Consider the following 19,814-nt stretch of genomic DNA (forward strand, 5'->3'; position numbering starts at 1 on the left):
TTCATGACAGAACTCTCCCTTTTCTTTTTCCTGATACATATTATGGGTGACTACTCTCAGTGTAAAGTTCACACAGTTCATGCTCAGTCCTCTGTATGCCTCTTTTCCCTACCTTTCCTTAAGCTTTCCGTCTTTGACTTGGTTCCAAATCCAAATAAAGACCTAAAGTACAAGCATTTGGGGCCAGCTCCATTAAGGACTCAGAGGCCCCAATGGTTTTGTAAGTTAAGTCTTCAGGAAGTCCAACCTCTGCATAAACAGGATCTAGTATGTTGAGCTGGATCTAAAATGCTTACATATTAATAAAACTGCTGCCTAAAATCAAGTAGTACCATTTGCTTACAATCCCTGCAGACTGACCTTAACCGCTGCTTATAATAATCTTCATCTCCATCATCTCGGCATCTCGCTACTTTTTGACCTCCTCCTCCTGTGGCTTCAGCTTCTTCTCCGGAACTTGAGAAAAAGTCATCATCAATCTCCTGTACCAGGACTTTCTTCTGCCGTTTGCAGCTCTTGCGCACAGGCCTCAGTTCACAGCTGGTGCCATCTCCAGATAGGTCTGCCCTCGTCCCCTCCACATCGTCCTCCTCATCCTCCCCCGACGGGAAGTATTCCGACTCTTCACTCCCAGAGTCTCCCTCTGCATTTGGCCTCATATCTGACTCCCATGGTTTCTTTGCCTTTGGCAATCCCACTTTCCCCTGAAACTGCAGAGCCTTCTTCTGGAGTTTCTTGATGTGCTTTTTCAAGCGTTTATCTGTTTTTGAGAGAACTTTGGTTTTCTTGTTTGGTTTGTTTTTATTTTGTGTTGGGGTCAACTCAGAAGTGACAGTGGCTGGAGCTTTTCTAGCAGCTCTTTTAGTATAAGCTTGCTTCTTTCTTTCAAAAGACAGTTTTGCTTGATCTGCCAAATACTTTTCAAAGTCTGATGCTTCATTAAGCATTATTTTTCTAGGCTTTTTCTCCTGTTTTTGAGGGATCTGGGTACCAAAAGGTGTCATCTGGCCAGTGCGGATGAGCTCCTCCCAGGCAGCCTCCTGGACAGGCATGAGCATGCTGCCGAGACAGGATGGCCCAGGCTCTGAAAGAGCAATGACAATGCATTTGACACTAGCATAAACCTCCCAAGAGTACAGCAGAAATAAATATTCTTCCACTAAGTAGTAGGCACCTACAGATAACTCATAAAAGACACATTGCCAGTATACTAAAGCATATTATACATGAAGGATAGTGTAAAATACATTATAGTATCATGCTACATTTAATATATTCCTGTTCAAAAAGGTGACTTACCAGTAATTTTTGCCAAATATCATACTATAAATATACTCTATGCTAATCCAAAGATAGACATATTACTATGTAAATTAGTTATAAACAGATAAACTTAGCTATGCTTCCTTATCAACTGAGGAGTAGCCCATGAGGAAGTAATCTCTCCAAGTTTCTATGTCACTGCTAACACCAACAACCAGATGGACTTAAATTCAAGAGATTGAAAATAGACATCCCAGGGTCATCACCATGTACCCAAATAGGAAAAACATAAATGTTAGCTCTACACTGCCCAGCACAATGGTTAAAGATACTTGTAGCTATTTAAACTTAAATTAAGTTAAAAATTCAGTTCCACAGTTGTATTTGCCATATTTCAAGTGCTCAATAGCTACATGTGACTAATGGCTGCCAAAATGACAACACAGAGAACATTTTCATTATTACAAAAAGGTCTATTGGAGAGTACTATATTATCTATGTAAAGTTAACTAACTTGAAGACATAAACTAAAACTGGAAGTTATGCCATAAGTGTAAAGTGACCCACAAATCATCTTTCTTTCGTTAGTTGAAATTAATCTCAAGCAAAATTACTTTACCATATAGCCAAAATACCAAAAGACCCAAAGCTTCACAGAAAGGAATTCATATTCTAAAATCTAAATGCAATCTAGAATGCAAGTGATCAATAGCCACATGTGACTAATGGCTACCAAGTGATAGCACATCCAGTTTTTCATTAAAGTTGTACTGAAATAAAATTTACATCAGAAAGTACACAAATCATAAGTATTCAGCTCAATGAATATTCTGAAAAAAACATACACCCACAGCTGCTGACCTCACAGACCACAAAAGTGCCGGCCAAGAAAGCACAGTTGTCCTGCCCTACATGAAGGGTTCTTCCTGGAAGTACAGATCAATAGACACACCCAGGTCAAGTGACAGGAATTACTAATACTCCCAGATATGCCCTTCAGACCACCTCCCAGTCTTTACTATCCCCAAGATAAAGGCAGTCCTGACTCCTTTAGACAAGTTGTGCCTAGTTGTGAACTCTTATATAAATGGAAATGTTTATGCTCTTATGTCTGCCTTCTTTTGCTCCACATTATTCTTGTGATTTGACCACTTATTGTTGAATGTAGTTCAGTTTGTCAATTTTCACACTGTTAGTAGTATTCTATTATATGACAATACTACAATTTTTCTGTTATACTGTTGATGGAGATTTGGGTGGCTTCTAAGTTTAGGTTTCTAGGACTAATGTTGCTATGTATATTCTGGAACACATCCTTTGGTAATATAGAATGCTGTGGATATATTAAGCTTTTGCTTGCACTGTCAAACAGCTTTCCAAAGTGGACCTTTCCAAAGTCCCACCAGCCATGTCTGAGAGCTCCAACTGGTACATATTCTTGCAACTCCATATCAGTTATGCTAGTAAGCATGCAGTGGTACCATATTGTAGCTGTGATTTGCACTTCCCTGACAACTAAAGAAATAGGGCACCTTTTATAGATTGCTCTTTTGGACAGCCTCTTTTGTGTAGAAAATGTTCAAGTCTTTTGCCCATTTTTCTTTGCCATTTAAAAAAATGATTTCTTGGAGTTCTTTGTACATTCTGGATTCAACAACTGATTCACACAATTATTGCAAATATCTTCTTCCACTCTACAGCTTGTCTTTTCAAAAACTCTCTAAATGCTATCTTTTTGGCAAATAGGAGTTCTTAGTTTTAACACAATCCATTTAACAAATCTTTTCCTTTACAGTGAGCATGTGTCCTGTGTAAGTCCTTGCCTACCCCAAGATCATGAAAATGTTTTTCCTATGTTGTTTTAAAAGGTTTGTTTTACCATTCACAATTAAGTCTATAAACTGTTTGGATTTTATTTTTGTATATAGTGTAATGGGTCAAGATTAATTTCATTTTTTTATTTTTCTGAGTCAGAGTCTCACTCTGTCACCCAAGCTAGAATGCAGGGGCACAATCAAGCTCACCACAGTCTTGAACTCATGGGATCAGGTGATCCTTCTGCCTCAGTTTCCTGAGGCCTCCAGAGTAGCTGGAACTACAGGCATATACCACCACACCCAGCTAATTTTAATTGTTTTGAAGAAATGAAGTCTCACTATGTTGCCTAGCCTGATCTCAGACTCCTGAGTTCAAGCAATTCTCTTTTCTCAGCCTTCCTAAGTGCTGGGATTACAGGCATGAGCCAAAGCCCCTGGCCTTAATTTCATTGTCATATGGATTAACACAGCACCATTTATTGAAAAAATCATTCTTTTCCACAGCTCTGCCTATCACCTTTGTCATAAATTAAGTGATATACGTGTATAAGTGGGTCTGTTTGTTGAACCCTTTATTCTGTCCTATTGCTCTACCAGTTTAACTTTGTGCCAATACTACACTATCATAATTACTATAGCTTACAATAGGTCTTGGTATTTTGTTCTTCTTCAAGATTGTCTTGGCTACTCTTGGCCCAATGCATCTTTATACAAATTTTAGAATCAGTTTGTTAATGCTCCCACACCATTACTCTATACTTTCTACCCTGCACCATTCCCCTCAAAAAACCCTAAAATTTATATTTGGTTACATTGAAACAATAGCTGGATAAGAACTGACATATTTACAATAAGGTATCTATCTCACATTTACATGGGTCTTAATTTTTCAATAGCATTTTGTAGTTTTTAATGTAGAAAATATCGCAGAAAACATTTTTTGCTAAGATTTACTTCCAGGTATTTATTTTTTATTGTAATTGAGTTCTTTATTAATTTTCCTAGCATAGAAATATGACTGATTTTTATGTATTGATTGACCTTATATTCAATGATATTGCTAAGTTCATGTAATAGTTCCAATGGTCCATTGATTCTTTTGGATTTTCTATATAAACAATTACATATTCTGTAAACAATGATGGTTTTATTTTTTTTTCAATTCTTATGTGTTTTACTTCTTTCTTCTGTTACTATACTGTCCAGTACAATGTGTAATAGAAAAGATGAAAGTGAGGGCACTCATCTCCTCCCAGATCATTAGTGGCAAAGCCAAAGTTTCAGGAATTTAGGGAGTTTTGTTTGTTTATTGATTGATTGTTTGGAGACAGTCTCGCTCTGTCACCCAGGCTAGAATGCAGTGGTACAATCACAACATCATAGCTCACTGCAGCTTCGAACTCCTGAGGTCAAATGATCCTTTGTGAGCAGAAGTAGAGGGCTATCACACTTCTGCCTACTGCTTGGGTTCAAAGAGACTTTAAAAGGTAAGGAGTATAGCCAAGGGTCGTCTCTAGACAAGGTAGAACTGGGGTCACAAGGCCTGGGCTCTTGGACACTTCGCTCTACTGCCTCCCCAAACAGCATGAAGGAAAGAGGGCAATAAGAGACCAGGAGTCTCAAGTGCTGGCTGATGCCCAGAGGGAGAGATATAGTAGGAAGCTGGAACTCAAAAAAGGGCAAGGCCAGAGGTCCGAAGATTTGTAAGACACTAGAACCTAAGTGGCTGCAAAAGTCATTGCGAGTGGTTGAGATTATTTAAGGAGAGGTAGTAGAATAAGAAGAGGGCTTAGGAGAAATCCTCAGAAACAATCAGCATTTAGGATGAGGCTAGAAATAACTAAACAGAAGTAGTAAGAAAGCCAAAAGGAAAGTCTGTAGATGGGGACCCCAGAAGGCAAAGGAAATGTCAGCTGCTAGAGTAAGACAAGAATGAAAGGGGCTTTTGGATTCAGGAGGTAAACAGAAATCCTGAGCAAAATTGTACCAAAGTAGCAGTAAGAGGTAAGAGACAGCAGCAGGTTTGAGACAGTCAGACAGAAACAATGAGAAACATGGTACCACCGCAACAGAAAGCACAGGTTGTAGGCCTACTGAATTCTGAGAGACTGAATTTTAAAACCACATATTAATATGTTTTCTTTTGCTTCAATTCTGCATAACAATTCTCTTGTCTTATTGAATAAACTTCTGGAGTTAGTAGAAAATGTTTGCTTGGAAAGTTTAAATAATAAAAAGCTTTAGTCTATATTTCAAGTAGTAAATGTCTGAGCAGCTACCAACAATGTCTACACACACACACACACACACACACACACACACACACACACACACAAAATGACTACAAAGATACTTATTTCCAGAGCTTATGCATTTTCCGAAAACATTTTCCAGTAGACAATCATCTAGGACAGTAATGTAAATGAAATCATGGCCACAGTATAACCTGAATGAAGATGCCTTTTCTTAAACAACAGAACTGATGCTTGGAAAGCCTGCCAAATATGCTCCTTAAGGACACAAGAGAGCAATTCTACAAATGTGGATTGATGATGCTGGGCTTCCAACATGTAATTCAATCAGGATGTCAGTTATCTTAATCAAATTAACTCTATGAGAATGTCTAAGATTTCCAATTTATTAAGTGTAATAATAAATGAGGACCAGCAGCCTCCAGTGAAATGTGTTAAAAATGTATTTTCATTCTCTTCAGAGAGATTTGGCTCTGCAGATGTACAGAACAAAATTTTCCTAAATCTTCCTTGACACTATGGCAAAAAAATGTATTTTTCTCAAAACCCAGGCAAAGACTAAAGAGACACCCTCCATGGACTATAGGCATCAGGCATCAATTTAAGAACACAGAGAAACAGCTCACAGCATCCTCACCTGCATCCTCCTCCTCCAGACTGGCATGATCTAGTTCAACTTTTACCTCTGCTCCTCCAAGAATGGCCTGGAGACGTTTTTGTTTTGCAGTGATCTTTTTTAGTTGCTGTTCCTTGAATGGCAAATATCGAATGCAGAAAACAGGAATGAAGTGATTTATTGTTAAATACAAAAGACTGTGTTACAAAATTTTAAAGCTTTAATTAAAAGTAAAGTAAAAAGAAGACAGACATTCCATAGATTGCTATTACTATAGAGAACCTTATTTGAGCTACTACCAATGTTATAGCAGCAAAGGGGCCTCGAGCATTTACAGCAGGTAGGCATTCCAGACCCACACACTCTGCCGACTAAGCCATCATCTACATGCCCGAGCACTTATGCACACGTTTGCTGACTTGGGAAGTGGAATTGTTTTACTTCGTTTCCCCCATTACAAACTGGGTAAATCGCTAAATGTCTCTGTATTTCTGACCTTAGCAGCCAATGGGCCACAGAGGTCAACAGGCCATAGGGATAAGAAATAAAAAAACACAGGTTCAAATAGTTAAAAAGTCAATCCCCTTTGACAACAGACCGTATTTATGACTATTCTTTATAGCATTCTACCCAATCATAAAACCTTAAAAGAGAAATATATTTTGTTACCAAGCATAGTGACTCAAACCTATAATCTCAGCACTTTGGGAGCCTGAGGTAGAAGGATCACTTGAGGCCTGGAGTTCAAGATCAGCCTAGACAACATAGCAAGACTCCACTTCTACAAAAAAAGTAAAAAATTTAGCCAGGTGTGCAGGCATGTCCATAGTTCCAACTATTTGGGAGGCTGAAGCAGGAGGCCTGCTTGAGCCCAGGAGTTCAAGGTTGTACTACTGCACCCCAGTCTGGATGACAAAACAATCCTGTCTCAAAAAAAATTTTTAAATTTAAAAATTTTAACAAGAAAAATATATTTTGCTATGCCTCTTTATACTCCCCACCTCAGACTCCTTCTTGTCTTGTTTTCTTCAGCCTCACCAGAACTTGGATATATGGCCCTCCTGGGGCTTCCTCAATTAACTGGGCCTGTAGGTTTATGTTTCCCAGGTGAAGAATGTTTCAACTCCAAATATGAGTTTGGGGAAAGGGGACATCCTGAACATAAACACCACACTGTAATGACTTGCAATTTATTTTTTTCTCAGTCTTTCACTCAGCAACATCCCATTTAAGATATTTCCCCTCTGAATAGCCTATCTCTAAACATCAAAGAGTTGCTAAAGAAAGATAGGAATACCTAATTAAGTTAGACTAGGACCTTAAGTAGCCTAAAGTTTAGCCTCTCTGCCCTTGAAATCCCAGCCCACCAAAACCCAAAAAGGTCAGAGAAGGTCTCTGCACATCAATTTCACATGCTCTCACAGAAGGCCAGATGTCTACTCTCTGATTTGGGAAGACCTCAACTGCCTTAAACCTACTGTTCGCTCTGACCTTTGGGATGCTATTCTGGGAGTAAGTGAGAGAAGACAATGCAGACAACAGACTGGTAGGTAATTAGAAAGGAAAAGGAGAGCCACATGAACTGAGTCTATGTACACCCCCCAGGAGAGCTTACAGAAAAGATGCAAGGAATCAACTGTAAGCACAAGGACATCTGTTAGTCATTTTGGAGGGCAGAACTCAAATGATCAAAACTAGTCATTTCTATCTACTGCTATGTATTTTTATAAGTGGGTACATAAATCCTAAAAATATGTTTTAAACCTCACAAAGCTGCACATGAATCCAAAAAAAAAAGGTTTCAAACCTCATAAAAATCACATCCTATGTAACAGATATCCCCTACCCCTAAGTCCTCCAAACCTAGGTCAGCCCCAGTGTGGCTGGGTGCTAACTATCATGCCTGAGAAGGGGAGGAAGGACCAGCTCTCAGAACACCAAACAGGAGTACATGAGGGGCAATGGCTGCCTCATCAGAAAGCAGAATAGACACAGAGTAAGGAGGAGCTAAGCACCTGAGTTCACACGAGACCAGAAGATTGAAAGGCCAGCATGCCCAACAGAAGCCAAGCTGGGGGAAAGAAAGGGTGAAGCAAGGAAGACTATGGAAGAGCTAATGAGTGAGGAGGCATGCAACTCCAAAAAAGAATTTATCCTCAAATGTACAGATGATCCACAATTACAATAGTTTGGCTTGCAATTTTTCACCTTTACAATAGGTTTATCAGGATGCAACGTCATTGTAAGCTGAGGAGCCTCTGGACTTAGTGATGTTATGACTTGATAAGTTTTTTACTTTAAGACAGGTTTATTGGAACATTAAATGCATTTTCAATTACAATGGGTTTATTGAGGCATAGCCCCATCAGAAGTTAAGGAGCATCTGTGTGTGTACAGATAGTGGGTATATGGGTGGATGGATAGATGTGTGTGTGTCTTTAAAAATGCTGTACAGGCCAGGCGAGGTGGCTAAAGACTGTAATCCCAGCACTTTGGGAGGCTAAGGCGAGAGGACTGTCTGAGCTCAGGGGTTCGAGACCAGCCTGGCCAACGTGGGGAGGCCTCATCTCTACAATAAATCAAAAAAATAAGCTGGGCATGGGAGCGCACGCCTGTAGTTCCAGTTACTTAGAAGGCTGAGGTAGAAGGATCGCCTGAGCCCAGCAGGTCAAGGCTGCGGTAGCCATGAGTATGCCACTACACTCCAGCCTGGGCAACAGAGTGAGACTCTGACTCAAAAAAAAAAAAATGCTGTAAAACCGAAGATATTATAAGAAAATAGATTAAAGATTAAACATATAAAAGCAACCAAAAATTTATCAGCTGTAACTATTTGCTTCACATCTTATAATTATTACTCAGAATATTTCCTAAGTTATTAAAAGAACCTAAATGATGACCTTTTAAAAAATGCAATACTTAATACAATATCTTGAATCACCTTATTAAACTTCTGTCGTCTTACAGAATCTAGTTTCCTGTTGATGTCTCTGTTGGTGGCAGCTTGAGGGCTAAGTTGTTCAATAATTTTATTGATTTGCCTTAGGGATGTCGTACATGACCTGAAAAATAAGATAAATTGTCTATTCTTCACTTTGGCAATATTTTATAACACAACATAAAGAGAAAAATGCTTAAAACAATCCCTTTTACTACTTATTAATAAAAGAAAAAAGAAGCTAAACCAGAGCATATATTGTAACTGGCCACAAATAGGGCTTGAAAGATCATTACAGATTTAAGATGACTGCTAGTGTTTTTCTTTTATCTGGTTGATTTAAATCAACTCACTACCTCTCACAAGTAGATTCATTCATTCTACAAGCATGTTTTAAGATTCATTCATTCTACAAGCATATTTTAAGTACCTACTTGCCTGTAATCCCACACCTTGGGAGGCTGAGGTGAGTGGATTGCCTGAGCCCGTGGGTTCGAGACCCGCCTGGGCAACTTGGTGAGACCTCATCTCTACAATAAATAAAAAATTAGACAGGCATGGTAGTGCGCGCCTATAGTTCCAGCTACTTGGAAGGCTAAGGTGGCAGGATCGCTGGCACCCAGCAGGTCGAGGCTGCGATGGCCGGGAGTGGCCACTGCACTCCAGTCTGGGCGACAGAGTGAGACTCCAACTCAAATAAAAAAAAAAAAGTACCTACTTTACTCAAAAACACTGTGCTAGAACAATGTGCAATAAGTTGTCCTTTTATATGAAGAAATGCATACACAAGTTTTTAAAGTCCATTATGGAAGGCTTCCTAAGTTTGGGAAAGTCCTAAAAATGCTTAAGTATTTTTTATATAAGTTATATATCTGTGACAATATTTTCTTTCACAAAACTGGAAGATTCATTTACTGCTGCATTAAAATTTGTGGCATAAAGAAAAAAAAATCAATTTAAAATAAACTGAAGCCAGGCATGGTCGCTCACGCCTATAATCCCAGCACTTTGGGAGGCCAAGGTGAAAGGATTGCCTGAACCCAAGGGTTCGAGACCAGCCTGGGCAACTTGGTGAGACCTCCTCTATACATTAAATCAAAAAATTAGCTGAGCCTGGTGGCACACGCCTGTATTTCCAGCTACTTGGAAGGCTGAGGTAGAAGGATTGCCCGAAACCACGAGTTCGAGACCAGCCTGGGCAACTTGGAGAGACCTCATCTATTAAATCAAAAAATCAGCTGAGTGTGGTGGCACACAACTATATTTTCCAGCTACTTGGAAGGCTGAGGCAGAAGGATCGTCTGAACCCAGCAGGTCGAGACCATGGTGGCCATAAGCATGCCACTGCACTCTAGCCTTGGCGACAGTGTGAGACTCCAACTAAAAAAAATAAAATAAAATAAAACCGCTCCTAAAGTAAACACCACAGAACTGCAGCTTCCAATTTTTAAAACATAAATTCAATCTTCCTGACGCTTATGTAATTTGCTCTTTGTACTCTGCAGATTTCAGGATAAACAATGAAAGTCATTGGCTGTCTAAGGCACCACATACCACCAGCCATCTAGCATCACACACTGCCTGGAGACTCTGCAGCACTCTCCTATCACCTCCGTAAGAAGTAGACATGTTTCTAAAATCAAATATAAAAGGTGTATCATAAGAAAAGTTGAGTTCGGCCGGGCTTGGTGGCTCAGCCTGTAATCCCGTGCTTTGGGAGGCCGAGGTGAGTGAATTGCCTGAGCCCGCGGGTTCAAGACCTGCCTGGGCAACTTGGCGAGACCTCATTTCTACAATAAATCAAAAAATTAGCCGGGTGTGGTAGCACGCGCCTGTAGTTCCAGCTACTTGGAAGGCTGAGGCGGAAGGATCGCCGGAGCCCAGCAGGGCGAGGCTGCGGTGGCCAGGAGCGGCCACTGTACTCCAGTCTGGGCGACTGAGTGAGACTCCAACTCAAAAAAGAAAAAAAAAAAAGAGTTGAGGTCCTCAACACTCAGGATCAGACTACAACCATTCAAGAGCACTTGCTACTCAGGAGGCCAAAAGGGGAACTGTGAGCAGAAAACATGCCTTTTAAGTGCCAACAGCTTTTAAGTGCCAACAGCCACCTCTACAACAGTCTCGGCCACTAGCTCCACACTCTACCTCCCCAGCTACCTCCTCTGACAATGTTCCATCCTCCACCCAGTCCAGCCCTCATCTTCTTGCTTGTTTGCTTGACACTATCCAGAACGTAGTCTAACAGGGCACAGACTAACAATAATGAGTGAACTCAACATTCCCTCCTCCCCTCCTCTCTCCTGACCTCACTCCCGACTCTAGCCCAGGTCCAGAGCCTCCCTGTTCCCCACCAATGTACTATGCTCAAAGAGTTCATCTATTTCTCCTCTAAAACACAAATGAAGTCTTCATGAGACTTCATCTTTCCTTATAGAGTCAAAAGTAGAACAGAAGAAAGGAAAACCAGAGAGTTATTTCTCACTATTTCTAAAATGCAAATCTAAAAAATTGTTGAAGGATTCAACACTTGGTTTGGGAATAAGAAGCTGGAAAGAAACTACAGGACTGAGAAAAACGTGAGGGGGTAGAATGTGTCCCTGGTGTCTCAAGTAAGAAATACCTGAACTTTAGATATTTCTCCTGAGACCAGTTTGTACAAATGCTGGTGACTTTTAGGGCACTTAGAACAGCCCTTCCCTTCAAGACATTATGCTTGAAATAGGCCTTTATGAACTGGACTGAGACCCTAACTACTGGTACAATGTTGCTCCGGAGGGCAAGGAACAGGGCTAAAACATGAGGTTGAGAACTGCCCTTAGTGGCTCAGCCCTCCAAAAAGAGGTTCAGCAAATCCCCTAAATTTCTGGACTACGAGAGCTATTACCTGAACTTCTCCATCACTTTTAAGCATAAAGTCTGAAAGAGAGAAGATGGGCCAAACTTACGTGAGGTCATCCAGTACTGACCGATACTCCTTCTCCACATCAGCAAGCTGGGCCACACAGCTGGCCTCATGGATTGCTTGGTCCACTTGCTGAAGCACACCTTGCTCTAGCACATCCTGGTCATAGACATCCACACCCAAACCCTGCAGTTCAAGGGCCTGCACGCTGGGCTCCACTGCCTGGATCTGATGTCTGTCGATGTGCAGCAGGGCTGGCCCTCTCCTTGGAGTTGCTGATGCACACCTCTCAGCAGAGGTGGATGGCCCATCAGCAGGGGAACAAGATGGGAGACATTCCTCCACCTCCACATCACCACCATTTTCTTGCTTGATTGTCATTTCTACATTATTACTGACATATTGACTTTGTAAACAGTCTTGTTCCTCAGTTTGCCTTGAGTGGGAAATTCTCTCATTTGGCATCCTTTACAGACTATAAAGAAAAAAAATTGATAAGCCTTTGGTTATACAGAATTGATCATATATAGTTTCTTATATATTTTATAATTAAAGCAGACTGATTTCTCAAAAGATCAAGTAGTAACATCCAAATTACATAAATTCAAATTTCAACGTATTAATGTCATAAGAGGGCACAAACTATATCTTCTTGCATTCTGATAATATATTATTATTTTTCCTCTCTTTTTATTATAAAGATGTGGGATACAATTCAGAGTTAGTTAATTATACAGACGTTGATTAGGCAGGTACCCTTGTTGATGAGGTATGCCCCCCCCTTTCAAAAGGACAAAGGTCTGAAAATAAGAAAAGTTAATCAAAAAAAAAAAAAAAGAAATGCAGTGTCATCAACAAAGAATATTTAGGCAGCCAGCTAAGAAAACTAGCCACCAAAATCCTGACTGAGGTCCATAGAATGTTCTCCAAAATAGCTGAAGTCATTTGGCTGCTGTTTTCCAAGTTAGCATCTTTATTTCATTGCAGTACAAACAAGTTATATTACAGTTGTGTGATCGACTGTAATGTATAAAAACATTGGGATGTTAGAGAAAAGCTGCTGTATGAATCTGAGTCTAGAAATCTCTAGGTTGAACATTCAGTAAACATGAGCTCTGAACATCAGAATCTCAGAAAGATTAATTAAAATATTCTCAAAATTCACTCCATCTCAATACATGATATCATCTCGTACCCATCAAGTAGGCAAGAATGTATAGCCTGATAATACCCAATATAAACAAGGAGGAGGATCCACCCTCACAAACTGCTGACAGGAATATAAACTAGTAAAGCCTTTTGGGGGGGGACAATTAAGCAATGTCTATCAAAATTTTATGTATTTATATATTTTTTATTTGAGTTAGAGTCTCACTCTGTTGCCCAGGCTGGAATGCAGTGGCACCATCACGGCTACTGCAGCCAAGACCCACTGGACGCACGCGATCCTTCTGCCTCAGCCTAAAGTAGCTGGAACTACAGGCATGCACCACCATGCCTGGCTACATTTTTTATTTATTGTAGAGATGAGGTCTCACCAAGTTGCCCAGGATGGTCTCGAACTCCTGGACTCTGGTAATCCTCTCCTCTCCACTTCCAAGTGCTGGGATTATAGGCATGAGCCACTGAGCCTAGCCAATGTTCATCAGAATTTTAAATGCATATGACATTTGCACAGCATTTCTAGTTGTAGGCATTTATTCCAGAGAAATGCTCACATATGGATGCAAGAATGCTTCCTGGAGCATGCTTTTAAAAGTGTAATGTAGTCATTAACTTTCTTCTGTGGTACCAATATAAAAGCCATGTTAAATGAAAAAAATCATGCACACGGTATATATATGAGCACATTTATGCTGAAGGAAATGTGTATCCACATCTGTGTGTGGAATGTACACAAAAAGATTTGGAGAGATACATACTAAACCTGTGACAGTTGGGAGGGGGAAGCAGAAAGAACAGGGAGAAATAAAGGGGAACTTACACATTTTATTCCTCATACTCAGGAAGTGCTTGAAAGAGAATATTCACTATATTACCTGTATAATTATCACAACTAATAAATACATTAAAAGCAACACAATAACCAAGAAATAGTCTTGCTTTTTGTTTTTTTCTGAGTCGGAGTATCACTCTATCACCCAAGCTAGAGTGTAGTAGCACACTCATCTCATGGCTATCACAGCCTCAACCTGCTGGGCCCTGGCAAGCCTTCCACCTCAGGCTTCCAAGTACCTAAAACCACAGGCATGCACCACCATGCCCTGTTAATTTTTTAATTTATTGTAGAGACAAGGTCTCACCAAGTTGCCCAGGCTGATCTTGAACTCCCGGACTCAGGCAATCCTCTCGCCTCCACCTCCCAAAGTACTGGGATTTCAAGCATGAGGCACCATGCCCAGCCTGCTTTTTATTTAAATACGAATAAACTAAGGTTTCTTTCAGCACAGAAATTTTATTTCCATTAATGACTGCAAGTTCCACCAATGAGTCCCACTCATTCCCCATTAAATAAAGCAGTCCCACCAACCAAGGTCTGGGATACAAAGAATTTAGCATCATCTGCCCTCAAGTGGCTCACTCTCTATTGGAAAAGTGTGTCAGTAACCCAGGCAGGTCAGCAAGCAAGTAGGGACATGAACATAAACATAAAAGAGGGAACAATATATTGTGTCTAGGACCCATGGAGGAGCTAAGATTTGAACACCTGGCTTATGGTCTGATACACAGTAGGTCCTCAAAATCTGCTGAACATAAACTTCAGAGAGGAGTCTAAAATTTAAAAAAGTTTGGTCTGAACAACTGAGTCACTGGTGAGTTCAGTCAACAAAGTGAGCCTCTCAAAAAGGAAGCAGATGGGAAGCAAGTCTGGTCAGGACTTGCTTATATGCCACCAGTACCATGTGAAGCATGAAATCAGAAATGCAAATTTGAGCTCAAGGGACAATCTGGGCGACACATGGACGCATCTGCAGAGCAAGCAGCTCCAGGGTTTCCAAGGCTCTGGCAGGTCCAGAGATCATTTCAGAGGGTACAAAGAGGCCAACATTGAAAAGGTTAAAAGTGAACAACAGAAAGTTCCTCCTTTGGGGGCCTTTTGATAACTTTCACAAGAAAGGCTCAGTCTCCCTTTCCAACTGAGAGGACAAGATTCTGACTCAGAGCCTTTGTATTAACTGGAATTCAACAACACTGCTTTCATTTTTCTTATTTATGTGCAAATGAGGATTTCTTTTTAAGTTAAGAAAAAATATGTCAATTCAACCAAAAATATTAAGCAATAGAACTCAAAACAATGACAAGATTAAAAGACTGGGGAAATCTTCAAATCATAAAAACAGGAGGAAGAGGGAATGTTTAAAAGTGAAAAACAATACAGCAAGTTCACATAAGGAAACTAGAAAGGGTATAGTGAATTTACACACTAACAGGTCACTGTAAATGTGTAAAGTTTCAGTGAAGCAACAGGGACAACAAGCAGACTGTATTAAGTTATGAAACGAGCAGGAGATGGGGAATTGGAGGCCACAAAGAAGTGGTCTATCCTTTAATAAGTTTGTGGAAGGGAGACAGCTAAACTGATAAAGTAATAATGGGTTTGTTGGGGGTGAGGAAAGGATAATTAGGGCATGAAAACCTAGAACATGTAATGGCTGGAGGGAGAGGAAGGAGACAACCCACACAGAAAGTTGTACAAGAGAAAGCAGAAGGGAAAGGTCCAGAGCAGAAATGAACAGAAAGCACAACATGTCTTTCTCTGACTCTGGCATAAGTATGACTCCTGATAGACCTAAATTTGTAGGTACAGAGGAGGGAAGCTGAAGTGAACCAAAGAGAAAATATCCCATAAGGTAAGAAGTTTGGGTATATTCTGAGTCAGGGAACAAAGTTGGAATAGCAGATGGAGAAGAGTAAGAGTCTGGAATAAAGACTCTAGAAAAGGGAGTTGATGAGGAACAGACATTGATGATAGGTGTGGAGGATCTATCTGGCATTGGCCCCGGAAAACCATGGATTACCAACAGTTCCCAAGGCTGTACAATTTCCCCCTCCAGTAAATGGTAGTACCAGAGGAAATGTCACTATTGGGTGTTTTCAGAGTAAAAGTGGTAGGACAAAAGAGTCATGGGGTCAAAGAAGCAAAGGAAAAGACTAGTTCAAGTAACTGATCTTGGGGTCCAAGTTGTTTAGGTTTAAAAAAAAAAATCCAGAAAGGGACTAAAAACGGAAGAAAAGGGTCAGAAGTGGCAGCTCACGCCAGTAATTCCAGCACTTTGGGAGGTGGAGACTAAAGGACTGCCTGAGCCCAGGGATTGGAGAGAGCCTGGGGACTTGGCTAGACTTCGACTCTACAGTAAATAAAAAAATTAGACGGGCATTGTGGCTTGCGTCTATAGTTCCAGCTACCTGGAAGGCTAAGGTGGAAGGCTCACTTGAGCCCAGCAGGTCGAAGCTGCAGTGGCAGTACGTACCACCATACTCTAGCCTGGACAACAGAGTGAGACTCTGACTCAAAAAAACAACAAGCAGCAGCAGCAGCCAATAAGGACTCCATTGTGTAAATCTTACAAAGTATCTTCTAAGGCTTAACCATCTGGAAAAAACAGTATCTCCACTGTCCTCCCCCTTCTGCCCCGGGGTGTCTGCAGCTGGGGCAAGTTGGATGCTGGTTAGGAAGGGGTGGTGGTACCCATGCAGAGTTCTGTGGCGTAGGCAAGGGCCAGATCACACAAGGTCTGGGAAAACACGAGCATGAATTTTACTCAAATGTAATGGAATGACTTTGAAGAGTTTTAAGTAGTATGATGATGGCATGGTCTACTTCATGTTTGTCAAAGACACTTGGACTACTGAGTGGATAATGGATTGGAGAAAACAGCGCAACAAGGGAATGATGGGAAACGCTCAGGAGAAAAATGAGGGTAGCCTGGAGCAAGATCACAGCAGTGGAGATAGACGCAGTGTGGGAATCATGACAAGCTTTTACATCTGGACTGCTCAATACTTCACACACGTTTTCCAGCTTGACTATATCAACGCTCAAAGCGCCCGACAGGTATTTACCCCGACTCTCTGTCAAAAAAAAAAAACGACTCCTGTATTTTAACCGAGTTCAAACAGGGCCCAGCTCACCCTGTGCGCTGGGGTCTAACACAAAGTCCGAGAAGCCGATGCTACGTCGCTGGCCAGCACAGCCGGGACCAGAAAGCGGTTTGGGCTCCCGCTGCCCCAGATGAACACGCACCGCGGCGTTATTTCCGGTCGGAGGTGGCTGGCCGGAAGTCGCGCCAAGGCCGGATAACCGGGTCCCAGCCGCCCGCGCAGACTGGGTCCATCACCACGGCCAGGGACCAGAGCTTGGGGCCGCGAACGCCCGGGGAGCATGAGGGGGCTCAACCACGCCTCCGCCCGACATTCAGCTGGGCCGCCAGAACACTCACCCCAGAGCTGCGCGGCCACCCATACGGAAAGAAGACGTCGCTGCTGCCGCCAGCCGTGGAACCCCGCTTGACTGGCATCAGCGCCTGCGCCTTCGGTTGGCTGTAAGCACCGCCTCCCCCAGTGACACGAACTTGGGCCTCCGAGGTGTTGTCGACAGCGCATGCGCGAGTGACGGGTTTGTTTTTAAGTAAGAGCAAGGCCGCATGGCTTGAGGAAAGAGCGCAGCAAGGCCCGGGTACGTGCGTGCGAGTGGGGAGGAAACGTGGTCTTGGCCACTGGCCAGCTGGGTGTCGGGGTTGCCGTTTTATCCCTTGGAAAAATACTTCACTAGTAAGGCGGTTATATAAATTAAAAGAGATATTTCCAGAGAGAAATAGGCAAGCGTGGGCTATGAGGAACGTAAATGCTTACAATTAACCTTGAACCCTAAAGAAAAAGTCAACTTGGGGAAGGGAGCTAGCCACACTTTGGGGTCACCAGTTTCAGTGGGCCTTGTTACCTCTCTTGTCATCTGGCACGTCTGTGTACATGTGAAGAATTGGGAGAGGGCTTATTTATCTCTGTTCCCCGCTCTACCTCACACATACCTGGGCTTTTAATGTTTTGCTTGCATTAGTAAATCAATCATTTAACCTCTGTCTTCGGATCTCAGAGATAGGGAGGATTTTGAAGCAGGGAGAATTTAGCTAGGAGCATTTGAAGAAATTAGATGTTCACATATACATTCAGTAAAAAGGGAGAAAATTGAGCTTCACCTGAGGAAAGAAGTAACCCGTGATGACTCGTGCCTCTACCCACCAGAACTTAACAGCCCAGGATTCCAGCCCGAGGAGAGGGTGAATGTTCCCTGGTCGAGGCAGAAAGGCCTCTGGAAGTGGAGTGACCACAGGTAGTCACCAGGACCTGGGTGGGGAAGTGTCTTTCTCATCTTGAAGCCTGAAATCGGACAATAGGGAAAAGGTATTGGGAAACAGTCCTAGTAATGCTTAGTAATACCATTGAATCACCCCTGTCAGTGGCCCCAACCTATACTGCGTCATTCCACATAAAAATGTAACTTGTTTTTTAAAGAGGAGAACGAATTCTAGGGATCTCTTGAATAGAATAAAGTATTGAGACTAGACAGGCAGTTGATGAGATGTTAGTTTTAATGCTTGAAAGTGAAAGCAGATATATAGAGGGTCCCAATCGTTTTGAGACTGAGGTGTACTATTTTGGAGACCCTTTACATATCAATCAGAATTTGGACAGGAAAAAGATGGTACACTCAAAGGAGGAAATTGAGGAGAGTCAGTAATATTTACAAAGGTGTGGTCAGGGTTTAGGAAAATAACTCAGGATGGCACAGCTGGAGTTGTTATGGGCTGAATCATGCCCCCCCCAACCCCTGATTCATATGTTGAAGTCCTAACCCCCAGTACCTCAGAATGTGACTGTATTTGAAGATAGGGTCTTTAAAGAGGTAACTGAGTTGATGAGGTCGTTAGGGTGGACTCTAATCCAATCTGACTGGTGTCTTTGGAAGAAGAAAGACATAGACATATATACAGAGGAAAGACCCTATATGAAGACACAGGGAGAAAACTGATATCTGCAAGTCAAAGTAAGAGCCTCAGGAGAAACCAACCGTGCTGACATCATAATCTTGCACTTCCAACCTCCAGAACTATGAGAAAATATATATATTTTGTTTAAGCTACGCAGCCTATGATACTTTGTTACAACAGCCCTAGAAAACAGTCCTGAAGGGGCAATGGAAGGACACAGTCAATAGGGAATAGCAGAATGGAGAGGACCACAGGAATAAAAACACTGGCCGCCGCCCCCTGGTTTCCGATTTCCCCCCTCATGCTACTCCATTATTTCATCTGCTGCTACTTTCTATAGTCAAAACCAACTGAAAACTGGAGGACCAGGAAGCCATCCATATAGGTCAGCCTCCCAGGTCACAGAGCAGAGTGGAAAGAGGTGGAGAGTGGGTCTGGAGTATCAAACAAATCATGTGTTATTCTCCACACAGCTGTAATTATCCTTTAGGTATCTTTTTCCTTCAGAAAAGGCAGAAAGATAAAGAGTAACTATTAATTCAGTAAAGTTTTTAGATGAATTTGTATTTGACTAATTAAAAGATCTAGGTACTTTGTCTAAGCCAAATTTCCCCTGACCACCCCCCCCCCCATAGCCTGAGAGCAGTAATAAGGTCACCTGAGCAGTGATAACTCAGATTGAATGGTCCCTGTGCCCACTGGAACACTAAGGACCTTCTCTGCACTCAAACCCTCATTGCCAATCTCACAGGGCTCTTTGTGAAGTCCCCCAGGGTGCTTCCAGTCTATGCATCTATTCAGGCATCCTTCGCTGCCATCTGCCATTTTCATGTCTTCTTGAGAGCAATATCTGCTCCTGATGCCTGTTACTTAGAGGAAGCACCATCACATGGGTGCCACAGCACTCTGCCAAAACCACCCACCAGTTGGCATTCTCTGAGGTCCTCATTGAACCTATCTCCAGGCTGTGATGAGAAATAGACCCCACTCTGTCACTCCATCTCACTGTCATCTGAGCCCCACTGCAACCCTGTTAG

General features: G+C 41.9%; 1 protein-coding gene across 1 annotated transcript in view; it reads right to left on the reverse strand.

The window, feature by feature from the left end:
- ERCC6 (ERCC excision repair 6, chromatin remodeling factor) overlaps positions 1–12,266 on the reverse strand; it is an 80,417-nt gene extending 68,151 nt beyond the window's left edge. Inside the window, exons 1-4 of the mRNA XM_008052758.2 lie at positions 11,832–12,266; positions 8,890–9,010; positions 5,970–6,081; positions 361–1,084 (exon numbers count right to left, since the gene is read on the reverse strand). Coding sequence (XP_008050949.1) covers positions 361–1,084; positions 5,970–6,081; positions 8,890–9,010; positions 11,832–12,253 — 1,379 coding nt within the window. The 5' untranslated portion in view covers positions 12,254–12,266. The remainder of the gene's footprint in view (positions 1–360; positions 1,085–5,969; positions 6,082–8,889; positions 9,011–11,831) is intronic.
- Positions 12,267–19,814: the final 7,548 nt, after the last annotated feature.

This window comes from Carlito syrichta, unplaced genomic scaffold (genome assembly GCF_000164805.1).
Source record: "Carlito syrichta isolate Samal-C Ts95f unplaced genomic scaffold, Tarsius_syrichta-2.0.1 Scaffold287472, whole genome shotgun sequence".
NCBI classification, from domain to species: domain Eukaryota; kingdom Metazoa; phylum Chordata; class Mammalia; order Primates; family Tarsiidae; genus Carlito; species Carlito syrichta.